General features: G+C 35.1%; 1 protein-coding gene across 2 annotated transcripts in view; it reads right to left on the reverse strand.

The window, feature by feature from the left end:
- The window catches only part of AGMO (alkylglycerol monooxygenase), a 186,660-nt gene that overhangs the window by 86,095 nt on the left and 76,715 nt on the right, over positions 1 to 23,850 (reverse strand). For both annotated transcript variants that reach the window (XM_014893618.2, XM_088162450.1), the window contains 6 exons: positions 18,683 to 18,778; positions 3,601 to 3,667; positions 2,029 to 2,094; positions 1,848 to 1,927; positions 811 to 945; positions 209 to 325 (listed from right to left, as the gene is read on the reverse strand). In XM_014893618.2, the coding sequence (XP_014749104.1) occupies positions 209 to 325; positions 811 to 945; positions 1,848 to 1,927; positions 2,029 to 2,094; positions 3,601 to 3,667; positions 18,683 to 18,778 (561 nt within the window). The remainder of the gene's footprint in view (positions 1 to 208; positions 326 to 810; positions 946 to 1,847; positions 1,928 to 2,028; positions 2,095 to 3,600; positions 3,668 to 18,682; positions 18,779 to 23,850) is intronic.

Here is a 23,850-nt window from a genome sequence, read left to right on the forward strand (position 1 = left end):
CTGTTTAGTAAACAATATCAAATGTATATTTAATAGCATAGAATCACATATTTAGCCATTTATGCTAATTCTTTTTACAGAATTTAGTTATTATTTTAATAGTTCAAATAAGATATGAGTTGGCTGTGGAGCCGCTGCCCAGTCCTTTAATATTTAAACATGTTGTGTGTCATTGCTATATTATTTCACAAAGGAAGGAATTACTTACAGTCACAGAAGCAAGAAGTTCGGTGTACAAGTCCACTATTACAGCAAAATGTACAAGTGCGTAGCAATTAAGATAAGCTGGTACATGTGGATTGAAGGGAACTTCTTTTCCCGTGATCTGTATAAAACAAAATAGTTACTTGGCTTCAAGAGTGACTTGCTCTGGCCTGTTGCTCCTTAATATTCTTTACACTTACAAACGTACAAAAGAGGAGGCAGATAATTGAAGAAAGATAATCTACTGCCAAACTTATGCACTACCTAGTTTGAGACAGAGTTTAACTTTGTGTGTTTGTGCATGTCCACAGCTGAAAACAAAAAGAGAAATTACTGTACTCCATAGAAAAAAAATTTGAAAATCTCTTCAGGAAATGAATAATGAAAAAAAACATGCTTTTTCCTTCAAATAAAAAGAAAAACAACCCCACAGCTAAACCATTCATTTCCTTCAGTTTCTTTTCCCAATTCATCTTCCCCCATGCTTTATGACTGCTAATTTGCTAATTTAAACTAGCATGTGTAGAGTTTTTAACATTGATCCAGTAGCATTAAGAGGTCCAAGTAAATTACACACAACTGAAAGCCTGTGCATGTTCTATTTACCTCTGGGATTTCCTCAGGAAGGCCAAGTCTAGGTTTGCCTGGTCCCCAGCCTGGCCCTTTGAATATGACAGAAAGCTTATTGCAGAATCCAGGTGTGGCCCAAAACGTGTTCCAAATATGAGCCAAGGGACGTAACTGGGAAAAAAAAGAGTAAGTAATTTTTCATTGTTCACAAAATAAAGATTAATAAAACATTGCATTTTATTAATTTTTAGTTTTCAAATAAATGATTTTTCAAACTCTGTAAAGAGAATAAATTAGGAATAGACGAAGACGGTTCAGAAAACCTGGCTGAAATAGGAAAAAGCAATATGAAGGCCTTGGTTAATTTGGTGAGGATTAAAATGACTTCTGCTCAGAGGAAAATCTGTTTTTCCATCTGTGCCTCCTGTAATCACTCTTGAGTATTTAGTGGTATATCGTATAGCTATATTTATGCTGTATGATTTGGTTACTGGGACCTTGAAGTGATATACTCTCAATAACCAAATTACTAGGATCTAACTGAAACGGATATAATTGCACATCCTCACACTTTACAGCCCTGACAGTAAAATTTCTCTTTCTTTGAGATTCCTACTTGGATGAACAATCATGAAAAACAAATATGGACTCCAATGCTTCTCATGTTCTTTGCAGAGAATTTTTACATAGCTTAAGTGAAACCTGGAGCAATAAATCTAAGAAGCACCACACTAATTAGTTTTCTTTTTTTTTTTATTATATACTTTTGTCTGTGCTTCACTATGCATTGCAGTGAAAAACACATCTCATTCAGTCCAACACCTTATATATCACTGTTCTAATTATTTGTTAATTTTACTGCAATATACTTTCCTGATTACTACAAGCTCTGCATATACTCAATGCATTAAGTAAAAATGGCTGTCTCATAATGAAATACGGAAGAAATTGTAGATAATGTAATTGACTGGTCAACAATGCAAGGATGGCCTCAACTGTGCCTAAGAGAGGCATTTCTTTTGAAGATGACTGAAGGTTGAAGATATCAGAATCAGTGATACAAACTATAGCACCTGGAGCATGATGGGATCAAATGAATTCACTGGATGTGTTAAGCCATATACAACTTTTGCATCTTCAGCCTCAAATGTTCCTGATGGAAGAAGAAAAAAAAAGAATGACAATCAAAATCAAAAGTATATATATTTTTGCCATACTGACTAAATATGACAGAGAACACCTTCTGTTACTTACCAAATATCCTGTCCCAGATAATAAGCGTGCCACCATAATTCTTGTCAATGCAGTAAGGATTTCTACCTATAATAAAAATCAATTATGAGACAAGTAATAGGATAAAGAAGAATATTAGGAACTGAATTATGAAGGAAAATAATCATTTTAATCACTTCATAATCTAAAAATAACTTTAAAATATAGCTAACCCACCACTCCTCATACTTATATACATATTTATTTTTTCCTTAATAGCCTTATTCAAACATAGAGATTCATACATACAAATCCAATGTGTCATGCCCAAAATTTCTGTGAAATTAGGAGAATAAAACCAGGTCAAAATATATTTATAAAAGACAAACTAAAAAGCAAATAAAAAATTATTCTACCAGTTTATATCTAAGGAAATGTATGCAAAAGACATATATGTAGAGTCATCTCATTAATATCTGTCAGGTATCTCTATGTCATGTGTCTGATCCTGCACTACTAATCTCAGTGTGAGGAAAGCTGATCCTTCAAAGTTTTCTAGGGAATGTATTTGTATATAAGCAGTTCTCTCAGAGTTATGAGTGAAGAAACATTGGTTACACATCCCTAAATTCGTGGAGATAATCTGGAGCAACTGTAGAGCTCCTCATCAGCTCCATAATGATTCAGTTTAACCCCAATCCGGATGAGAGCATTATTTCAGATTCAAAACTGAGCAAGTAAGAGCAGAGTTCTCCCTGAGGATTACCAGTAGTTGTGCAAATTTTAAGGACTAGACACTTACAGCGCCACCACTGTGGATACAGTCATTGTGAGGATACAATAAACATTAGTAACATCCTCTGTACGTGTAACTCCATTTGAGTCTGTTTCAAATTGCTCTTCCGTTCCTCTAATTTTTTTTAAACTTACTATCTGCACATTGAATGAGCTAAGGACAGTGAAATCCATTTCTATTTCTCAGATATGTTCATTTTCCAGTATGCAGTGAAGTTATTAATACAATTTACATATGCAATTTACCTATGCAGTACAGTCTTGAAGACCTCTGAATAATGATTAAAAATCAATCATCATTGATTTCTGTGAATCATCATTCACTTCTCTGAAGTGATAGTTACCAAAAATTCAAACAGGTGAAATCAAATTCCATTAAAATATTTAAATGGTCTTCTAAAACCTAGCCATGTTTTTCACATATACAGTGCTTGATTTTGAGTGCAAAAGTGTGTATGTTGATGATTCAGTAGTCAGGGAAGGATGAGATGCTTTTCTATCACACTTCATACTTAAAAACACTGATTTTTTTTTTTTTGCTCAAAGTCTTCAAATTATTTAATGTTATCCCGACTTAGTTTCTTCTCAATAATTAATCTTAAACATAAAAATGTTTAAATTAAACATAAATTCTGAATATATTTCTTTTAAAAATATGAAATTTCTAGCTGAACAAGGACCAGTTCTGAAGTAGAGGTCCAAATTTAAATCTTTCTGTAAAACTGATTTTACAGTACAATTTTACTATATATACTATTACTATACAAATAGTGACCCTGAGGAAAAAAAACGGAGTAAGAGGCTCCACTTTTATCTTACCATGATGAACTCTGTGATGACTGGGAGTATTAAGTATCCATTCCAGAGGCCCAAGTTTGGTGATAACCTTAAAAAATGTAATGTTTCAATTAATTTGAAATATTGTGTAAGACCAAGAAGAAGTAGAGAAATGAAAAGGAGGAAAAGCTAAAGAGAGGATGCTTATCTTCTGGAGAACTGCATAAAAAGACAGAAGTGCAATATTTTTTTCTGAACCATTTCACTGTATTACACTTACAAAATTTTTCATTTACAAAATATTAAAATACAAGTTATAAATTAAATTTCTTTTGATCAGGAAGCTAATTTCTTTTGATCTAGAAGTGATTTTTTTTCTTATTGTTTTTATCATTATTCCATGAGAATCTTTGAGAGAACTGGCAATCATGAACTGATAATAAGATGGAATTACAGGGAAGTGATTTTCCCAGTGTACTAAGCATTGGTGAGGCTGCACCTTGACTACTGTGCTCAGTTTTGGGCCTCTCACTTCAAGAAAGGACATGGAGGTGCTGGAGCATGTCCCGAGAAGGGCAATGGAGCTGGTGAAGGGTCTAGAAAACACATCAGGTGAGGAGTGACTGAGGGAACCGGGATTGTTTAGAAATCTGGTAAAAAGGAGGCTTGGAAAGACTTCACTGCTCTCTACCTCCCTGAAAGGAGGTTGAAGTGAGGTGTGGGTTGGTTTATTCTGTCATGTCCCAAATGAAAGGACAAGAGCAAACAGCTTTAAGTTGTGTCAGAGGAGGTTCACACTGCATATTTGAAAAAAAAAATCACTGAAAGAGTGATTAAGCATTGGAGTAAGTTGCCCAGGGAGGTGGTGGAGTCACCATCTCTGGAAAAGTTCCTGAGGATCTAGATGTGGCACTTGGGGGATATGGCTTAGGTGTGATTCTGGTGGGTGATGCTGGGTTGATGGTTGGACCTACTGGTCTTGAAGATCACTTACAACCTTGATGTTCTGTGAGTCCATACAAATTGTTTCACTCATTTTTCTTATCCACATCCAGTGACACTGCTTGGGATTCAGTGCAACTCTATGACACCAGTTATGGAAACATTTTATGCCAGCAAATAGCTGGCATTGACCCAGAAAAAAGTATTCCTTCCCCCTTCAGTACATTTGACTGCTTGTTTCTTCTACCAGTAACTTCCTTTTACCCCAGCCCAAATGCATTAACACAACAAACCTGATTGGGTAACTGATGCAAATCAAAACTGCTTTTGTTTTGTTTTTCTAAATTAGTTTAATTGTATCAGTTCCTGATTTTGGTCCAACATATGGTCACAAATATACTGTCATGAGCCAGAGGCATGAAAAGACAGTAGATCAGCAAAAATTCATCATGGAGCTACAATCTAAGACAATGACTCAACAGTACAGAAAGGCAGCCTTGATCATTTTAGTACCAAACCAAAAATTATAGGAAGTATCCATTGCCAAAAGACCACTCTAGTATTTCAGGTTTTGTCAGAAAATGCTGACAAATTAATTTTATGTCAGCAGGATTTCTGCTAAATTAGGTACTCTCAGCTACTATGGATTTAGAGGAAAGCCAGCACTGACTTCAAATCTGGTGCTTTGGTCAGCTAAACAGAAATGTGTGGACACCTGAACACAGCAACCATTCTTTAATCCCAAACGCAAATCCATCTGTCACAAATTGATGCAATGACTGGATGACCAAAAGGACACCTATTCACAATATACTCTGGAACAGTATCTATTCACATCTGATTATGGCCACAATGTCTTGCAAATAAAAGGGAACAGGGGGCATTAAACCAGCTAAATAAAAATGCTTAGACTTTAAGAAATAAATCCAAGAATCTATAATTCTTTTCCTTTTAGATAATTTAATTAGTAAATTAATACTCATACTGCCTAAAGGAGTGATCTGTTATACAATAATAAAGATAAGATAATAATGGCAAAAAACCACCAAAACATTTAGAGGGCCAATCATTACCCTTGAGAGTGGGTCCATTCAACTAAAAAGGATTTTCATTACTTTAAGGTTTACAGAACAAAGTCGTGAAATATGGCAGTTGCATGTCTGTTTAAATTACAGTTCTACAAGTGCAAGAAGATTTAGATTCAAAAAGCAGATTTAAGATATTCCTTATATGTATTTAAATTGTTATGAATCAGGTAAATATAATAAAAGGAAAAAAAACCTTTTTTTTTCATTTTTTTCTCTGCAGTAACAGCAAAAAGAACATCTACTTAATTGGTTAAGTAGAGAATTTCTGTAATTAAAGGAGTATAGAAATATGAAAATTCTTCATGTACAGAGAATTGTAATATTTGGACCATCTTTCTCAAAATCCTTCTCACACTTGACTAGAAAAACAGAATCCTGAGACAAGTTTGTTTTGTTTCATTTAACTCAGAAGCCAATGACAACATAAGCAGGATCAGTTCAAGTCTGAAAAGACCACCTAAAGGTAAGAAACGATCCATCATTCGTGCTAGTTCCATTTTCTGCCTTTCTCAAGCAGAACATCTCACTGTTTCAATATATGTGAGATGTGACCATTAAATTAATTTAATCTGAGACAAATGTTTTGAATTGAATTGCAGCCCAGCACCTGAGAGAGCACTGATTTATCCAGTGGACCACAACTAACTTTGAGCCAGTTGGTTTTAATACATTTTTAGCTCAGTATTTTAACAGTTTTTGTAAAAATAAACCAAGTGTGCACTAGGAGAGCAAGGAATCAGTAAAGATTAGCAATCTTCACCTTTATCCTACAGGTGGATTATAACAAAATGTCCTCAGAATGAATGCCTTCAGGTCTCAATATCCAGCTGTTGAATTAAAATTTTAAAACTAAAATTCATCCTTTTGAAAGTCTACATAGTGCATCCTTATGCTAAAGCAGAACTTTTTGTCTTGGGACTCTCTAAGGACCTTAGGGTAAAACCTTTTATAAATTTATATATAAAACTTTAAGTAAATTTTTCTGACTAATAGTATTGAAAGCATTTTCTTTGGATAATGAAACTGCTCACATCTTTTAAAAGTCTTTCTTTAAGTGATGACATTTAAAAATCTACTGAAATATCTTCTCCAAGGCATAATCAGTGATTGAGATCCAAGTCTACTTTGATTCATTTTTCAATCAAGGTCACCTCCATTGCAAAGACATTTTAGCCCCACTCTGATGAAAATATCATCTGAGACAACAATTATAACCACGTGACTTTAAAACTCAGAAGGGGTGCAGAACTCTGTGCCTGACAAAGCCAAAATCCAGTGTGGTGGCATTAGCAATCCATAAATCAATGCTTTGTCTAAAACACATCAAAAATATTTTACCACCAGATAGTCAAAATAGTACAGGGAGCTACTTCTAGAAACTTCCTTTGCTATCAGCAAGTTCACTTGTAGCTATTTAGTTCATTCCTAAAAAAAAAAATAAAAACTGCTGTAGGAGGAAAAACTTTGGTGCCAAAAAATTTATAAATATATAAATACTATAAATATAACTTTTCAGGAAACAGAAATATATCACTAATGAAAAGCTGAATTTTGAAGGCTCTTGCAGCACATACATGACAAACAACATAGCTCTTTTGTAAAATTTGTTGAATTTTTCTATATTCTGCTATCTTACCTGGGGCAAAACTCCTACAAGCAGATTTTTCACCGAAGTAAATTGGATAGGATAATAAGACAGTTTTTGCCAGACAAGATTCTGACATGGTCCTGTCAAGCTGACAGGAACTTAGTGTAGTCACATCGAAAGAAATTAATTTTGTAAGAACTGACTCATAACAAAATTTAATGTGGTGTAACAACATCCCTGGTTCAAAAGAATATCTAGAGAGAAGAAAGGCAGTGGCAGGTATTCCACCTACCCATCTACCTTTCATCTGTCAGTCTATCCTCATTTCTGTCTCTTTCTTATGTCCAGACATTTTCCTTGGAGAATGGCAATTTCAAAGCAGCTCATAAGCATTCTTTGTAGCAGTAACCTGGCTTACTGCAACTGCAGTTGCAACCAGCCACCAAAGCACAAAGATCACTAAGTTTCATCCATACAGATAGAAAAAGATTTTCAGCTTACAGTATCATTGTATTCAAATTGGTTTCTTAGAGCAAGAGCTCCACGATGTTCACATATCCAGAAAAAAAAAATAAACCTTTTAAGGAACACCAAATAAATCTGATAAGAAAATCAGCTTAGCTTTTGATGCTTGTAATTGGGATTTTAATATTTTTAAATCTGCTACTCTAATTTTTGTATCTGACCTTTTTATTGGAAAGTATTCTAAAAAGCAAAACAACAATAGTTGTAATGTCATTGTTCAATAACTCTACCATCAGTACTTCAAACCTTATTTCATATTACTCAAAAGAAAAAAGTCTGCTCCTGCACATAAAATATTCTTATTCTATATATCATCAACTTAAAGTGATTTGGGGAATACAGAAAAATAGCTACCAATCCCCTAAAAGCTGAAATACCCCAATTGTTGCCCAAAGATAACCTTATCTGTATTTTGACCAATATGACTGGGGGTTTACATTTGCGTTTTTTTCCCTGATACAGACACATACTGTTCTAAATCAACTCCAGTCTCAAATTTTTCCTTTCTCAATTAACACATCATGTGCACCTAAACTCCCATGCCAGTGACCCATAGATGAACTGCAACATTCCAACAAAACTCTTTTCCTGTTTCCGTTAATTTTTAACATCCCATTGCCACAAAAAAATTTTTTCACTTGTCAAAATCCGTACAAATGGACTCAAAAAACAAACCTGCATATCAAATATGCAGGCATCTCATACATATAGTTTATAAAAATTTTGGCCACAAAACATGTCTTCTTCTTTCTTTCTTTAAAAACTAACATATTTCCTCTGTTATACTTGGGTATCACTAAACAAAAAAGCAGAATTATTGATGATAATTGAAGCAACTCCAAAAGCAGTGTAATAAATAAGGCATGCTTAGAAATACTTTTCATAGGTTACTGAATAAAATATCCTGGAACTGAAATCTTCAAATATAATGAGAACTAAATGTTTTTTTCCTACAACAGTTCTTATATAAAGATGTTTCCTTTGTGACAGCAATCCCTCGCCTAAGGGGAAAGAACATTATGCAATATCTCTTGTGGCATGTAAGCACCTCCGTTTGTGGTCTCAGAGTTTGTCAGCACCAAGGGAAATCTTTATTGCCTGGTACCTGCACCACTTCAATGCAGTTCTTGTTTAAGTAATGAGAAAAAATCGTGACATGAAATCCAAGGGAAACTTTACATCTTGTGTAACAACTCCTCCTGTCACCACTACCACATGAATCTTTACTTAGCTCTGTTTCAACGTCAATGTTAGGAAGGAATGTCAAGTGAGTAAAGCAGGCAACCTTACAGTAAAACCATCCGCATATAAAAAGTTCTGGGTTGATTTTTTTTCCTTTGAGCATAAGGAAAGCTGTTTGTAGCACAGCATTATTTTCAATATCATAGTGTTACTGATCTGCAGGACAGGAGAGGGTAAATTCATCCCTGGAGCATCACTAAGGAACACTCTGAACTTAACTTTGGGCTTTCTGTTAGACTAGTTGGTAGTAAAACACATATTACAAGTCATATCCTCATCAAAATCAAGGTAAGATTCTCATTCCTGGTATATAAATCTGTATTTCAGACAATCTGGTGGGGAAATTCTAAAATATGACCTTAATTACATTCCCCAGTAGAGCTGCTGTGTTAATTCAGGACAACATACCCACGTATTTATACAGATGGCTCTGGTGACCAGATTTGCCATGTAAAATCTCTACAGGGAAGCTGAGGAAAGGCAGAACTCGTAGGATATGTGCTCGTCTGCCAGTTTCACACTTTGAAATCCTTGGCAAACTCTGATTTATACACCACCAACTGTTTTCCTATCTGATTAGGCAGTTTTCTACTCCAGTAAGCATGTAAAATGGATATAGCCGAATTTCCACACTGAGGAGTGAAAAAACAATATTTATAGTTTGGAAATAAAACAAGTGAGAGGAATCAGGCCTGTTGGGATCATAAAGAGTTTTATAGAGGGTGAATTTCTGATAAATCTGGATTGTAGGAATGGGAGGTGAAAGCCTAGTTTTAATGGACAGTCTGGTTCAGGGCATATTTGTATAATAAATATGCAGACTTAAGAAATGTGTCTATAATAAATTATCTTGAAGACAGGCTGTTGTCACTTTTCATTGTTTTACACCTCAGCCAGGAGGCAAGGTTTGAATCAAGTTGGCATCTTACATGACTATTTAAGTTAACTGTTTCAACAAGTGGATGCAACCTTTTTGTTTTCTGTATAGGTCCAATTAGGCCTTGTGGGAAAGGCAGGCACATATCGGAAATTTCAATCAAGTTTTTCCACTAAAAAAGAAAAAAACTTACAGTAACTGATTGGTTTAATTGCAGCATTACAAATAGCAGAGCATGGAGCAAGTCACACTTTCAGTCATATATCAAGTTAAGCATTTTAAATAAACTCCAGGAGAAAAATTGCTTTACAATTTCAGTATTTTTCAGCAGCCTGACAAATACATTCTGGCAATTGCAGGAAAAAAGTCCAAAAGCCATAAATCAGTATGCCAGTCCTGAAATAAACTAAAATATAGCCAAGTGAGGCTCTTCATCTTCCTTTTTAAACAGATCAAAAAATAGTCAGCAGCCTATACATTGTGATTTTAACAAAGAAAGCTCTTTCAAATTTTCTGTTGGCTTTGAAGCTGTAATTAATTTAAATAGATTCTCAATGAGTACAAGCTATGAGAAAAACTCAAGAGCATTATGTGTAATATGTTAAGCTGGAAAAAGAGGGGTTTTATTTACAAAGAACAGTAACATTATTAATGTGGTATTCTTTCATTATTACATTAAATTTATTTGGTAAATGAGTTGCTTAGATTCCTTTTCCAGTATGCAGAATGTACTGAACTGTGTTACATCTTTAAGTATCTCACTTCACTTTTATCTTCATAATTCTCCAGGGACATAATATATAGAAGTAACTTAAATAAAATTCTTTAAGTACAATCTTTAGTTTTAGGGTTTCTGCAGGCAGATTAGCAATAGTCAGGGCCCACTGTTGCTCAAGTAAACATTTCACAGCTGCTGCTTGCAAAAAGTCTTTCGTGCAAAGAACAGCAACCAACACTCAAACTCGAGGACTTAACTATTAGGATCCAAATTGAAGTTACTGATTATGTTCTTGTCCCATAAACTTTTTATTTGTGGCCTCAATAGTGACCCAGCTTCAACAGGGATAGGGGAGGATTCTTCTGTCTGGATTATTGCCCATCAAATGTGAACCACCAACATAAACCTATTATCGTGGGACAGCCACTTTTGAATGAAAAAGATCATGGCTCCTGTGCTACATGAATTCAGAGCTATTGGGTGCACAGCATAGTTAAAATAGGATTTGGCACACAGTTAAAATAAGAGGCTCATCCTGACACTACTAAAGTGTAGCACTGGCATTCTGAATTATCACTGAGCTTTTAGATGCCAAGGAAGGAACTCAGACTTTATCCTGCTACATTTTTCCTGATTATACTGTGTTTAAGTGCAGCCTACACTTAGCAGGACAGGAACAGTGTGCTCTCTTATGAATGTTTTATTTTCTCTCTCTTTTGTTATTCTTTTTATTTAAAACAAAAAGCAGAGCTATATGCCTTATATGTCTAGAAAGACAATACTTTTCTCCCCTCATGGGGCAAGTGAAACATGGAAAACTGGAACATATTTTACAGTTATTGCAAGTATTTGTGTTTAATGATAGCGTTGTCAGCTCTGCTCTTTTCTGAGTTCTGGCAAGTGCAATGATGACAAGACTTTGATCCTACAGGTTGGTCAGAAAATCTAATAAGCCATTTTGGCAGACAGGCTGGATTGAAGCAGTGAGATCTCTTTGTTTCTTGGATTTATGCTTAAGCTTTAATGTCTGTGTCCTATCTGGACCTACAAAGTCACTGTCTGCATTAAAGAAAGTACGGTTACCTTCCTGGTGTTTTTAGAATTTGTTCTCTTTGTCTCCAGAATAAGCATGTGATTTGAGAGTTTCCAGCAGACAAATAATGAATTTATTAATGATAAAAGCATTCATATCAAGGAATGGGGCAAGAACTTTGTTTTGTAAACCAAAGTTCGGTTCTTTATACAAATCAGCAAATAATTCTTTCCCTATTGTTTTTAAATAATTTCTTGGATCTTTGTTACAGTGAGAAAGTATGCAATAGGCTGTCAGATGATGTCGCCTGTTTCTAGGAATTCCAGTTAAATCATCACATCATTGAATGTTCACTGACACAACCTTGAACATCAGACTACGAGAATGGCTGTAATCACCTCTAATTATCTTCATCTCTTTGATTACTTTTAGCAAAAGTCTTCTGAATGGTAAGTTTCTGATTCTTTGTAACCCGACAGGGACAGATGTGTGTGTTTCTAATTTGAAAGGGAACATCAGACAGAGCTGTGTCTATTTTTGGCTAACACGGCCAAATGAAAGGAAATCAATTCATTATTTCATTAAATGAAGCAATGTACTAGAATGAAGAAAAATAAAGGTTTACTTGGCATTTGGTATTTGAATTCAAAGTGACCTTTCAAAAATTCAACAGATACTGCAGTTTCACAATTACACTCAATACATTGGATTATTACTGATTTCACCTTTTACTGATTATACTTTTCAGATTAAGAAAAAAACAACAAAAAAACCCCAACAAACAAAAACCAAAACACCAGCAGCAAAACAAAGGCCAAACAATGTTTCTTATCCTGGCCAGAAAATCAGATCAGTCCACTATATGCTATTTCCACTGTGATCCATTCAATACCACCTGTATGTCATGATTTTGCAACACTTTCATGCATTAAATTTGACTCATATCTTACTGACCTTATAGGAAATATTCACAGTCCAGTAAACTGAGAATAAATATATTACTTTGTAAACCAGGCCCAGAGATAATATTAGTTCCCAACAAGGCATCTCCTTTTTTATCTGCAAACTATCCAATACTTTTGGTCTTCACCAAACCTTCCTTCAACTCCACAAATCAACCACAAGAACAGAACTATCTTCTTTCCAAAACAAACACTAAAACATGTAACAGTCAAGTAAGTTTTGTAATAGTCAAATAAGTTTTGTTAAAATGCTTTTTAAATTCTAAGTCTTATTTCCTGATCAAATTTACTTTTCAGTTTTGAGAAACAGATTAAAAACCTACTGCAAGTGCTTGAAATAGATGAAATAGACTTTGTAACATTATTTTTTTGCTCCTGAAATGTCTTCTTGCTTATTTAAATGAGACTACAACACACAATGCAGAGAAAATAGGTCTAGGAAAACTGAAAAATTAAATTTGCAAAGAAATAGACCAATCTTAATTGTTAGGACCTGGAAATTAATAACTGAATATTTTATCTATTGTTTCATGCTGTCACTTATTTATCTCAGTGTCCTAAATATGATTCTTTCATCCAATTCTTTCATCATCCAATAGATTTTTGTCTCAAATAGCTTCTGCTTAAAAAGACAAATATGTCCTCTAGAATTTCAAGAATAGCTTTTGCTATTGATATGATAGTAATCACAGGTGTACTGCTACTTAGAAGAACTTATGTATACTTTTATGTATTTTCCTTAATTTTACCTGGTTCCTCAATCTGCTCGATTAATTTCCTTATTGGAAAATAAAGTCAAAACAAAACAAGTTTCTTTTTCTGAATCTGGCCATCTTCCTAGGTATGATCTGATTGATGTAAGAATTTAAGGACTGGGCCACAAGAGCTCACCTGAACTCAGATGGGCTGTGCAGGGCATGAAACCATGAAGAATTCCCAGTTTCTCTCTTTCAAAGCTTTTTGTTAAAGAAAATTGAGCAGAAGCCAAAAGTAAAAAAAGACAAAAACTTAGACCAGTACACACTGTGCGTGCACACATGAAAAATATCCTTTTGACAAATACCATACACTTCCTCAGTAAGTTTCAGTTTTACTAATGGGTTTTTTCTGATAAAAAACAATTGTATTTTTCCCTGTATCTGTAGCAATTTTATGCCTCTCTTTCCAGTCTGCATGAGGTGTTGCTAAAATTATTCCCATTCCCCACCTGTTTTCACCCATGTTACTCCTGGTTAATAGTCGTGGCTCACCTTTTTCTGCTCCCAGAGCTGGATGAGGTAGAAAGACTTACACAAGGTGAAAAGAGATGCCTTAGAAAAACTGACTTCTGTGAGTATGGTAAGGGGCAGATCATATTCTTTCCTTAAATTAGAAAATTAAACAGAAACCAATACATGTCAAAGATCAAATAGGCAAGGAATAATCTGCTGCTGTAATTACTACCATCAGGGATTGGATCAGTTGATACTTTCTAAATACAGTTTGACATCTCATAAAAATTACAGCTAAACCAACAGAAACTAATTTCTGTTTTTCACAGGTGTCTATCAGGTTATAAACACACCTAACTTATTGGTTGTAATAAATGTATAATGGAAGGATATAGTTTAATATAAGCCATAGACATTCTGAATCACCTGCAAAAATAAACTGAAATGGAGTATTTCTGTCTGTCAGTAACCGTCCTGAAACATTTTGTGGCTTCTGAAAAATTAGTTTTTTAGTGCCCTTTGACTGAAGTATTTTTTTACTTCCCGCATGATCTAGATGAGAATGGTCTGTCTGGTCATAGAAGCATTTCTCCTAGACTATTTAGGAGCAGATCTCAGTCATTCAATTGACCTAAACTGTACAGGATAGAACAAAAACATTTTTTTTCTTGATTTATTGAGATCACAGAACCTTATAATCATTTAGATTGGAAAAGAACTGTAAGATCATCAAGTAAAATAGCTAACCCATCACTGTCAAATGTTTTCCTCAGGGGATTTCTTGGGCTGATTTCTTTTTTTTTCATTTTTCGTTGAAATAAATTATTAAGAGTTTATTTCAATGCTTTGGTGCTACTTAGAGATTTATTTTAAATCCTTGAAAAATCCTGATATAATTTCAGATTGTCATTTACATGGTACAATAGTCATAGAATTATTAAGGTATGAAAAGACCTACAAGACCATCAACTCTTACCTTTGATTAAACACCACCATATCACTAAACAATAGCATGAAGTGTTATGTCCAGTCATTTCTTGAACACTTCCAGGGATATTGACTCCATCACTTCCCTGGGAAGCCCATTCCAACGTTTAATCACACTTTCAATTGACAAATTTTTCATGCTGCTCAACCTGAACCTCCTCTAGTCTAGCTTGAGGCCATTTCCTCTGGTTCTGCCACTGGTTGCCCTGGAGAAGCAAGCAGCCCCTACATGGCTGCAGCTTCCTCTCAGGCAGCTGTAGAGAGTGATAAGGCCCCCTCGAGCCTCCTTTCCTCCAGGTTATCCACCCCCAGCTCCCTCAGTCACTCCTGTAAGGCTTGTGCTCCAGACCCTTCACCAATTCCTTTGTCCTTCTCTGGACACACTCCAGTACCTCAATGTCTTGTATTGAGGGGCCCAGAACCGGACACAAGATTTGAGGTGTGGCCTCACCAGTGCCAAGCACAGGGCAACAATCTCTGCTCTGGTCCTGTTGGCCACACTATTGTTGATACAAGCCAGGATGCCATTGGCCTTCTTGGCCACCTGAGCACACACTAGCTCATGTTCAGCTCCTGTCAACCAGCACCCCCATATTCTTCTCTGTTTGGCTGCTTTCCAGCCATTCTTCCCCCAGCCTGTAGCTCTCCATGGGGTTGTTGTGATCAAAATGCAAGACCTGGCACTCAGCTTTGAATCTATTATTTCTGATCTTGGCCCACTGATGCAGGATGCAGAGAAAAAAAAATTAGTTGAACACAAATGCATGACATAAGTCACTAAGTTATATTTTCACTCTAGCATACCCAACTTTATTTACCTCAGGCATGCCTTTCCTGTATTAATAGTCCATTCTAATAATAAACAATAGTAAAAGAATCCAGCACCACAATAATAGTGTAATTTTTATATAAGATTTATAGTGCTTAAAATGCTGTACTATTCTATATAAAATGACAAAAACTAATGCATACCAAGCATGTAGGAAATACAGAAGTCTAAATGAGGTAGAACGAATATGTACTTTTGATCTTTATGATACTGTAGTTACAAGAATATACGAGTCACTTGAGTTAAAATAAAATAGACCATGTCTGATCTGCTGGTAGTAAAGCTGGACAAAAAACTGACATAACAAATAATGAGACAGGTCAAAGTTATAACACAGGAAACATCTCTTAATATTGTTTGAAACAACACCGGACACATCTAAAATTTAAGTAGAGGAAAATATCAGGGATTGATTTTGGCTATAAACTTTTGCTCTAGGCTGAAACATGGCATAGAAAGTTTCAGCACAGCATGATTCTTCTGTAATACTGAATTCAATTTAAATTACTCTCAAACATCTTCCCTCAGAAACTTTCATGTACTTGAATTCTTTCGTATTACTTAAATACACTTTTTTCTTCTATAAAAGAATAAATTGTGTATGTACTTTCCTTTACAGTCCTATGTTAAAAAAAACAAAAACAAAAACAAAACATCTTTTGAAGAAAAGAGATTTTTCACCCCGCTGTATCTTACTAGATTTTATTTTTCTTAAAGAGAAAGATGTGCACTCAAAAGTCCTGAAGTGACAATTTCTAAACATCTTTGACTAGTCAATATGGGGCCAAACTGTATCTCAGGAAATTGATACTGATGAAAAGCAATAGAAATCTGGGGGGAAAAAGTTATCAATTGCTCTTTCATTTTAGAAGCAAACTATTCCATTACTATAATATTGCACTGACAGAATGGAAATAATGTTTATCTCCCCTAGACCCCTAATGACATGTAACAGCACCCTCCATGTGTTCCCAGAGGACATCAGAGCTGCTGGGGGATGATAAATATCTGCTCTTAGAGCAAACGCTAGCAGCACTTACTGAGACAGGATGCTGTTTGCTATTGAACTCCAGGCTACAGCCCTGAACAAACTTTGTATGTTAGTAAACTGACAGAAACAGAGACTTGAAGAAAGGATTTTCATATTAATATAATCTATGTAAGATAATTAAGATGATTAAAATTCAGAAAAGGACTGTCAGGAAAAAAAAAGCAACAATAGCTTTAAACAGTTAAATTGTAATAGTTGTTGCAAAGAAAACCCATATAATGGTGAAGCATCATATTAATTTCACAAAAAATATAGGGTAACATAAACCTGAATGGCTGATACCATTTCCCTTCCTTTTCTTACTTTTTTCTGTCAATGCCTTGCCCCTGAGAGCAGGAAATCTGCTAATACATGGTGTAACCCTATTTCTATTTTGACATAATTTTTGACCTTAGAGCATGACTTCAACATATTTCAACCAATTTCAGCTGTGCTATAAAATCAACAAAATCAACATTAAGAATAACTTCCCTTGTAAGCAAAGTTCTATGAGTGGATCAACTGGATTAATACAAAAATACAAAAGATCCATTGTTTTTCTACTGGCACAATAATTCAATACTGAGGAGCGCTTATCTTTTCATTGAGACTGAAATTCATTCTTGTTTAGGCTAGTGTCTAAACTTGGCACATTTCACATATGCTATGGAAATTCCTTTTAAGCCCTATGCAGGATTTAGCACTTTAGAGGGATGTAGGCAATTCATAAGCCTCTGAAATTCACTTTAGAAACTTTAGATGTGCACTGTCGCATCAGTGCTGATTCATTGAGTTACTGCTACACAGCAGAATGTTAGAAACCTCTCAGACAAGGAAGACATGGCTTCAAACACCAGAGAAGACATAGATAAGGCATATCATAATTTTTTTACCAAACTAAAACTAATTTGTAGAACCTAAAGCATGGTCAAAGAAATTTTGCTACCACAGTAGTCCTAATGTTCATTCAGTATCGTTTCAAAGAGTGCTTGAATTTTTAAAAATAGCTTAAATGTGTATTGCTTCAGTTTTTGCCACTTCTTGTGATGTGTGTGGCATTTTATCTAAGCCTTCCCTATTCACATGGTGTTTTACACCATCAGATATATGTTAATGATTTATAAATATGTCCAACAGAAACAAAACGTCAACAATCAAAGTTTGCTATTGGTCCACTATAACTATCTTGTTTTATTTTTAATTTTTTTATTCTTTTTTAATGAAACACACAGGAAAGATAAGTCTCCAATTTAAACAACATAATCACCTAAAACAGCAGATCAAGAAAATAAAATTCCTTTCCCAAAGAACTGTCCTATATATTGCATCATGAAATTAGAGAGGAAAAGGCATCTGTCTGGACAGAAAAAACAAAGGAATAAGTGTCATAGAAATAATCAGATCACAGCCCACGTGGAGCTACTGAGAAATATTCTACTGACTTATAAAATAAAGTACCTTTAAATCCCTTTGTTGTAATGCAAGGAAGAAGGCAAAGGCCACTGAACTACCTTAGAAGTGTGGGAAACATCTTGCTAATTACAGTGTGTTATTAAGCATATATATATGTAAACTTGATATGGTCTATGCACTTACAAAACAGAAATTAAGTGGTGTAGTCATAAACAAATAGCCATCAGATAATCATAAAGCATTTTTCATTTGAGAATTACTTGCATTAAGAAAGAAATAATATCTGACTTTAGTTACAACTCTAAATGATCTTTAAGAAACACTGGCTTTTGGGTATTTTTCCCTAAAATATTTATCTTAGAAATGAAATCAGTTTCCATATCTGCCAAAAATGTTTAACAGGCTGCAAGATAGAAAAATACAGTATTAAAATAGCAAGAAGTTTCTATTCCTTACAGTTACTTTTTTTTTTTTTTTAAATCTAATTGGGACCAACTGGCCTCATTGCTTCTTATAAACTTAGCAATATATATTCAGAAAAAGGAATAAAAATGAACAGATGTTTCTCCTTAAAGAAGTCAGACAAAGATTTTTCTTACACAATAAATCAGCTGCTAGTGGATTTCCAAGACACTGCTCCAGGCTAACTGTTTAGGTATGGCTTAAAAACCTGGTTTACCTCTGTATGTATCCAAAACTGGTAAAGCAGATTAAACTGTAAATGAACAGCAAACACCGAAGGGGGAATGAAAAAAGCCATGGGCAAGTTGAACATCTGAAATAATGAGAAAGAAAACATACATTAGATATACAATTCTAAATTCATGATGATATAATGAAGTACTATCAGAAGCTCAAAGCACTGCACAATATACTTGCTTCTTCTAATACATCCATAATACAGACATTACATACCATACATAGATAGTGATTATCATGTTACTACTGGATGTGCTATAGCAAATGAGACATAAATTGATCAAAAGTGATTTCCCACAAGCCAAACTGAGCAAGTAGAAAATTCAACATAAGAATTCATAAATTCTGGTATTAAATGCTTTTGCTGTGTACGATATGAAACAGACAGCAACACAGTATTGACATTAGAGGTTCCCATATAGGGAAGAATTATCACAGATTAAGCAAGGTGAGAATTTATAACACTATAGCTTTTCCATCCAAACTTCCTGCATAGGCACCATGAGGCTAAGGCAGCTTACTTGGCTTTCCAAGTTAATTATAATTCTCACCTTAACTTTCTCATGGTATCTCCCATAAATTCCCAGTATAGAGTATTGTTTTAGAGTACTTAAAACACACTAGCATGAAAAAAATATCAGAACTGTGCTTACTTGGGAAATCGTGGTATCTTAGATACAGATGAAATCTCAGGAATTTCACAATTAATTGCTTAGCTGGCTGAGCAATAGAGTAAAATTCTAAGACTTTCATATGTTAAAAAAGTCACTCTGCTTTCTTCAGAAAAAGGCTTATCTTTTTCTTTTCTCTTTTACCTGACACTGTGTTATATCACCTGAACTGGAAAGTTAATACTTCTCTAAAATACAGAGATATTTCCTAAACTAAACAGTAACAGAGGTATCTTCAAAACTTTAAATCTCTTTAGGACTATGGGAATATCTGTTTGGGCGACAAGAGCTCCCTGTGAAGCACAGGAAAATTTGAAAATTCCGTTTCCAAATTCCTATTGTCCTTTTCACAAAAATCAAATCTTTTGACATCCAAAAAGGCAGTCCTATAGCCATGACAAGCCTCCTGGATAGGAAATTCCTTTAGTGTAGGTCCGGACATAGCATGTAAAACCAGTATTCTCTCAGTTTTATTCAAAAGGGCCACCCAATAGATTAGAAGGCACACTGAGGCTGTGAAACAACTACACTTTCACCCCAGTGATGTGACTGATGTGCTCAAGAAAGTCACCACAGACATATCACACTGTGACAAACCAGGACTAGGACCTTGCAATATCAGCTTAGTCTGCTGGCTTCAACACCAGACAATGTCTGAAACACAAGGACAAAACCCTGAGGCCATTGCAGTATCACCTGGCAGGGCTGGGACACCTGGGATTTCAAAATCGACATTTAAAGGCTTCATGGATCACAGCTGCCCCACAAATTACCTAAGGAGTGTTTCTGTTTCTGTCTCGGAAGCTGCTTTCCAAGAAGTAAAGGAATTAAAAGGTAGTAGAGGGGGACTAAGTTTCTGTCTAATGGCATGATAACAGCAGGATTTTCTTAAAAAAAGGAATGGAGAGGAAATTGATTAAAAAAAAAAAAAACAAAAAAAAACAGAAAACCAAACCAGATGGTTTTCAGATTATTCATGGAAATGGTTACAGGATTGAAAGCAGGGTTAAAAAATTATATGCTTTTTCCTTAAAAGTATCAGAAGCAATTTGGTGGTATTTACAGATGACTTCAAAGGGGAAAGAAGGATCATCTTCATATTTATTTCCTAACTTACTTTTCACAAGAGTACTAGGATTTCCCTGCTAAGTGGTGGGATGAAGGAAATTTTATATAAATATACAGGTAAATTTGAAACTGTCAAAGAAGAGTTCTTTACTAATGTGTTCTTGCACTGTAATCTTTATTTTTCACAGGAAGGATTTTAAAGATCATTTACAGAAGTGGAACTCATAGGGAGAAATGAAAACTTCTCCCATACCAAGATCTGACTTTTCCTATTTGTGGTTCCACTGAAACAAGAAGAGCAATCTCAGGGGGGGAAAAAAATAATCATTAAATAGTTCTTTACTGGAAATGACAATTTACTAAATCAAAAGATTTCATGGCAATGTACCAGCTTTAAGAAATTTGTAGAGGACAAGCTTTCCTGGCTCCAGAAAGGAATTTCTGGTCAAAACTGCAGGAAAACTTTCATCACGCTGACAGATCTTTTCTCACTTGTGGATTCAGCAGCAGAGAGAGGTTGGGAAAGCGCTACAGTAGCTGATGGGAAAGCACCAAGAGAGGGGATGCAGAGACATTGGCATCCAGGGCTGCTGCTGCAGCTGTTTGCCCTCACGCCGAAGCCACTGCCCCTTTGGAAGGTCCTTTGCCCACTCTCCCACGTGGGCATCTCTACTTTTCTCCTTCCCATTGGTAAGTAAAAGCTTATAACCACTTCCACTACAGAGAGAGAGTGCACTGAAGCTCCTGAGGTTTATCAGGAGCTCTGAGTTTCTGTGCTGGGTCTCTGGGGCCACCTGCTGATGCGGCTGCAGAGGGGCTGCGGGCCATGGGGGGCGGCAGGACAGCAAGTTTGTGCGGGCAGGAACTCGTGTGAGGACTCTGCAGGAGCTAAAGGCAAGATTAAAAAAAAAAAAAATGAAAAAAGCCTACCCATTTTTGACAGATCCCAGACCTGGCAACTCCTCAGTAGACAAGAAGTGACTAACTGCTGAAAACTGTTACCTATTCCCTTTCAGGACTTGTATGTAGATGTTTCCACTGCTTTTATACCAAGGCATAGTTCAACACTTTATCTAAAATACCGTCTAAAGTGATCAAATTATTATGGATTTAATGTTTGCAATTCAATATTACCCTTAGAGGAACGTTGAGAATGGTACTCAAAGCATTAAATCATAGCTTTTCAAAGTGTATGTGCAAATCTCTCACAACTGCACTTTGACAGTTTCATCACTTATAAATTCGTTTATATAGCATTATCTTGCTTTAGCTTGCTGTTTTCTTCTTAAAAATTAATACTTTTTTTAACATCTTTTTCTCACTAAATGAGCCTCAAACAGTATCTCTCAGTCTTCATAGTAGATTTGCTTCTCTATGGCCCCTCCAGTAGAGAAACAGAAACACTGTGTATGCAAACAATATGAAGCACTACACGTTTGGTTCCAAAATCAGGAGTATATCTCATACCACTCATTGTCAAGCATGTTTTTCTATTCTCTTTCATTTCATATCTTTTCAATCATAGATTAACATGCTGATTTATTTATCTTACAATGTTTAACTTAAAACACAACAGAGCTGGCAGCAGAACAGTCACATAATCCCACGCCATCCACTGTAAGTTTCTCACAGTCTCCACAAAATTGGATGTCAAACTCATTGAACAATACAGTACACATTCAACAAGATCAGATCACCCTAACTAAGGATTTCACTGAGTTTCAGCTTCAAGGCAGATCATCCACGGTTCTGGACAAGACTGTCAGTCCAAAAAAATAGCAGTTCTGCAAGAATTAGCAAAAATTGTGATCATGCATGGTAAGGCGTTGCAGAAAGAAAACTGGCGTTGGTCTGAAAAGTTCAAGGAGGAGGCAAAACACTATTTACATTAACCATATGTTTTGGCTAATATAAAATATTTGGTGAAAAAAAACTGGTACACAAAAGTACCATGTATTCCTAGATTCATTTCCCTTTGCACAAAGCATATGAATTTTAAATGCACATAGATTATTTGCCAAGTGATACCAGTGTGATCCTGAGGACGGTCTTTGGAATCCAAGGTGGCCGGAGGTCTTGGTCTTCCAAGCATTTTATGCTCTCTGAGGTATCATCCTCAAAATCATGCCAGCAGGCAAAGTTCTCATATGCACACCCATATGTGCACACAGGCTTTTTGTCTTTTTTGAATTATTGTTTTTGTTAAGCATTTGCACATACGGTCCCAGTGGGTAAATGGGCAAAGGTTAAATCTTTAACATAGCAGTATTTACAGAGGAAGCACAGTTGTCACAGACAGACATCCCTTCCACTACTGTTCGTTATAGTAATTTAAATTCTAGGTAATCTTGCTAACATAAAATTATTATTTTCTTAATAAATATGCAACAAGAATTTGTATAGAAGACATCAAGAAAAAGATCTAAGAAATAGTACTGGTTCATGATTTTCAGAAGAAAATTTCCCCGGAATGTAGCACTTTAATTAATTTAATGTCTTGCACTTAAAACAGCTAAAAACTAGAGACTAAATCCATGTTCAGTTACATAAGCACAAATCCACTTTATGAAAATTAATGGAGTTATACTGGATTTGCATGGGTGAGCATACTCTCTTGACTTTGAGTCATTCACTCACAGGCTGGATAGAGAGATTCCCAAAGGACTGTGGGTTCCCTTCACCACCCATATTATACCTCATTGGAGAATATATATGTATGTATTTATATATGCAAATACATTTAATATCCCTTTTGTACTCTAATTTTGAAAATTAAATTTTGAAGTTATTAATTTTGAATAACACACAGCTGGACAAACTACAATCTGTTTTTTAAAAAAGCAAGTCAAAAGAGAAAATGAGGGGTCAACATAGGAAATCAGCAGTTACCCTGGGTGCAGAACTAAACCCTAAATATTATGTTACATTTATGAATGCATTAGGAAATATACTTTTTAAAATCTGTATATAAATACTGAATATGTACAGATCTCACCATTTCAAATTAATTTTATCTGAAATAACATTAGGTAACATAGTGCTTTTACCTACAAGGGTACTGATATGACATGAATGAGCAGAGACAAATAAATCCATTTGCACGTCCAAAGCAAATTTTAATAATGATTTCTCTCCCTGCTCATTTTAGCTAGACAGACATATTCTGAAACAGTTGAATTATACCCTGCTCCTTTTCTGTACTCATGCATGAATAATTGAATGAAAATTCTCCATTCTACTCAAAAAGTTGTGAAAATATAAATGCAGGGTTACATAGTTAGTCTTCCTTAACTTTTGCAGCTATTTTCATGCTTGCTGTACAACAGTGAATATATTTCAAAACTTATGATTATCAGTTTAATCTTCTGCACCTTCAGTGTCAAACATCTTTAAAAAAATTGTTTTTCTT

The sequence above is a fragment of the Sturnus vulgaris genome, chromosome 1, assembly GCF_052056855.1.
Source record: "Sturnus vulgaris isolate bStuVul1 chromosome 1, bStuVul1.hap1, whole genome shotgun sequence".
In the NCBI taxonomy this organism is placed as follows: Eukaryota; Metazoa; Chordata; class Aves; order Passeriformes; family Sturnidae; genus Sturnus; species Sturnus vulgaris.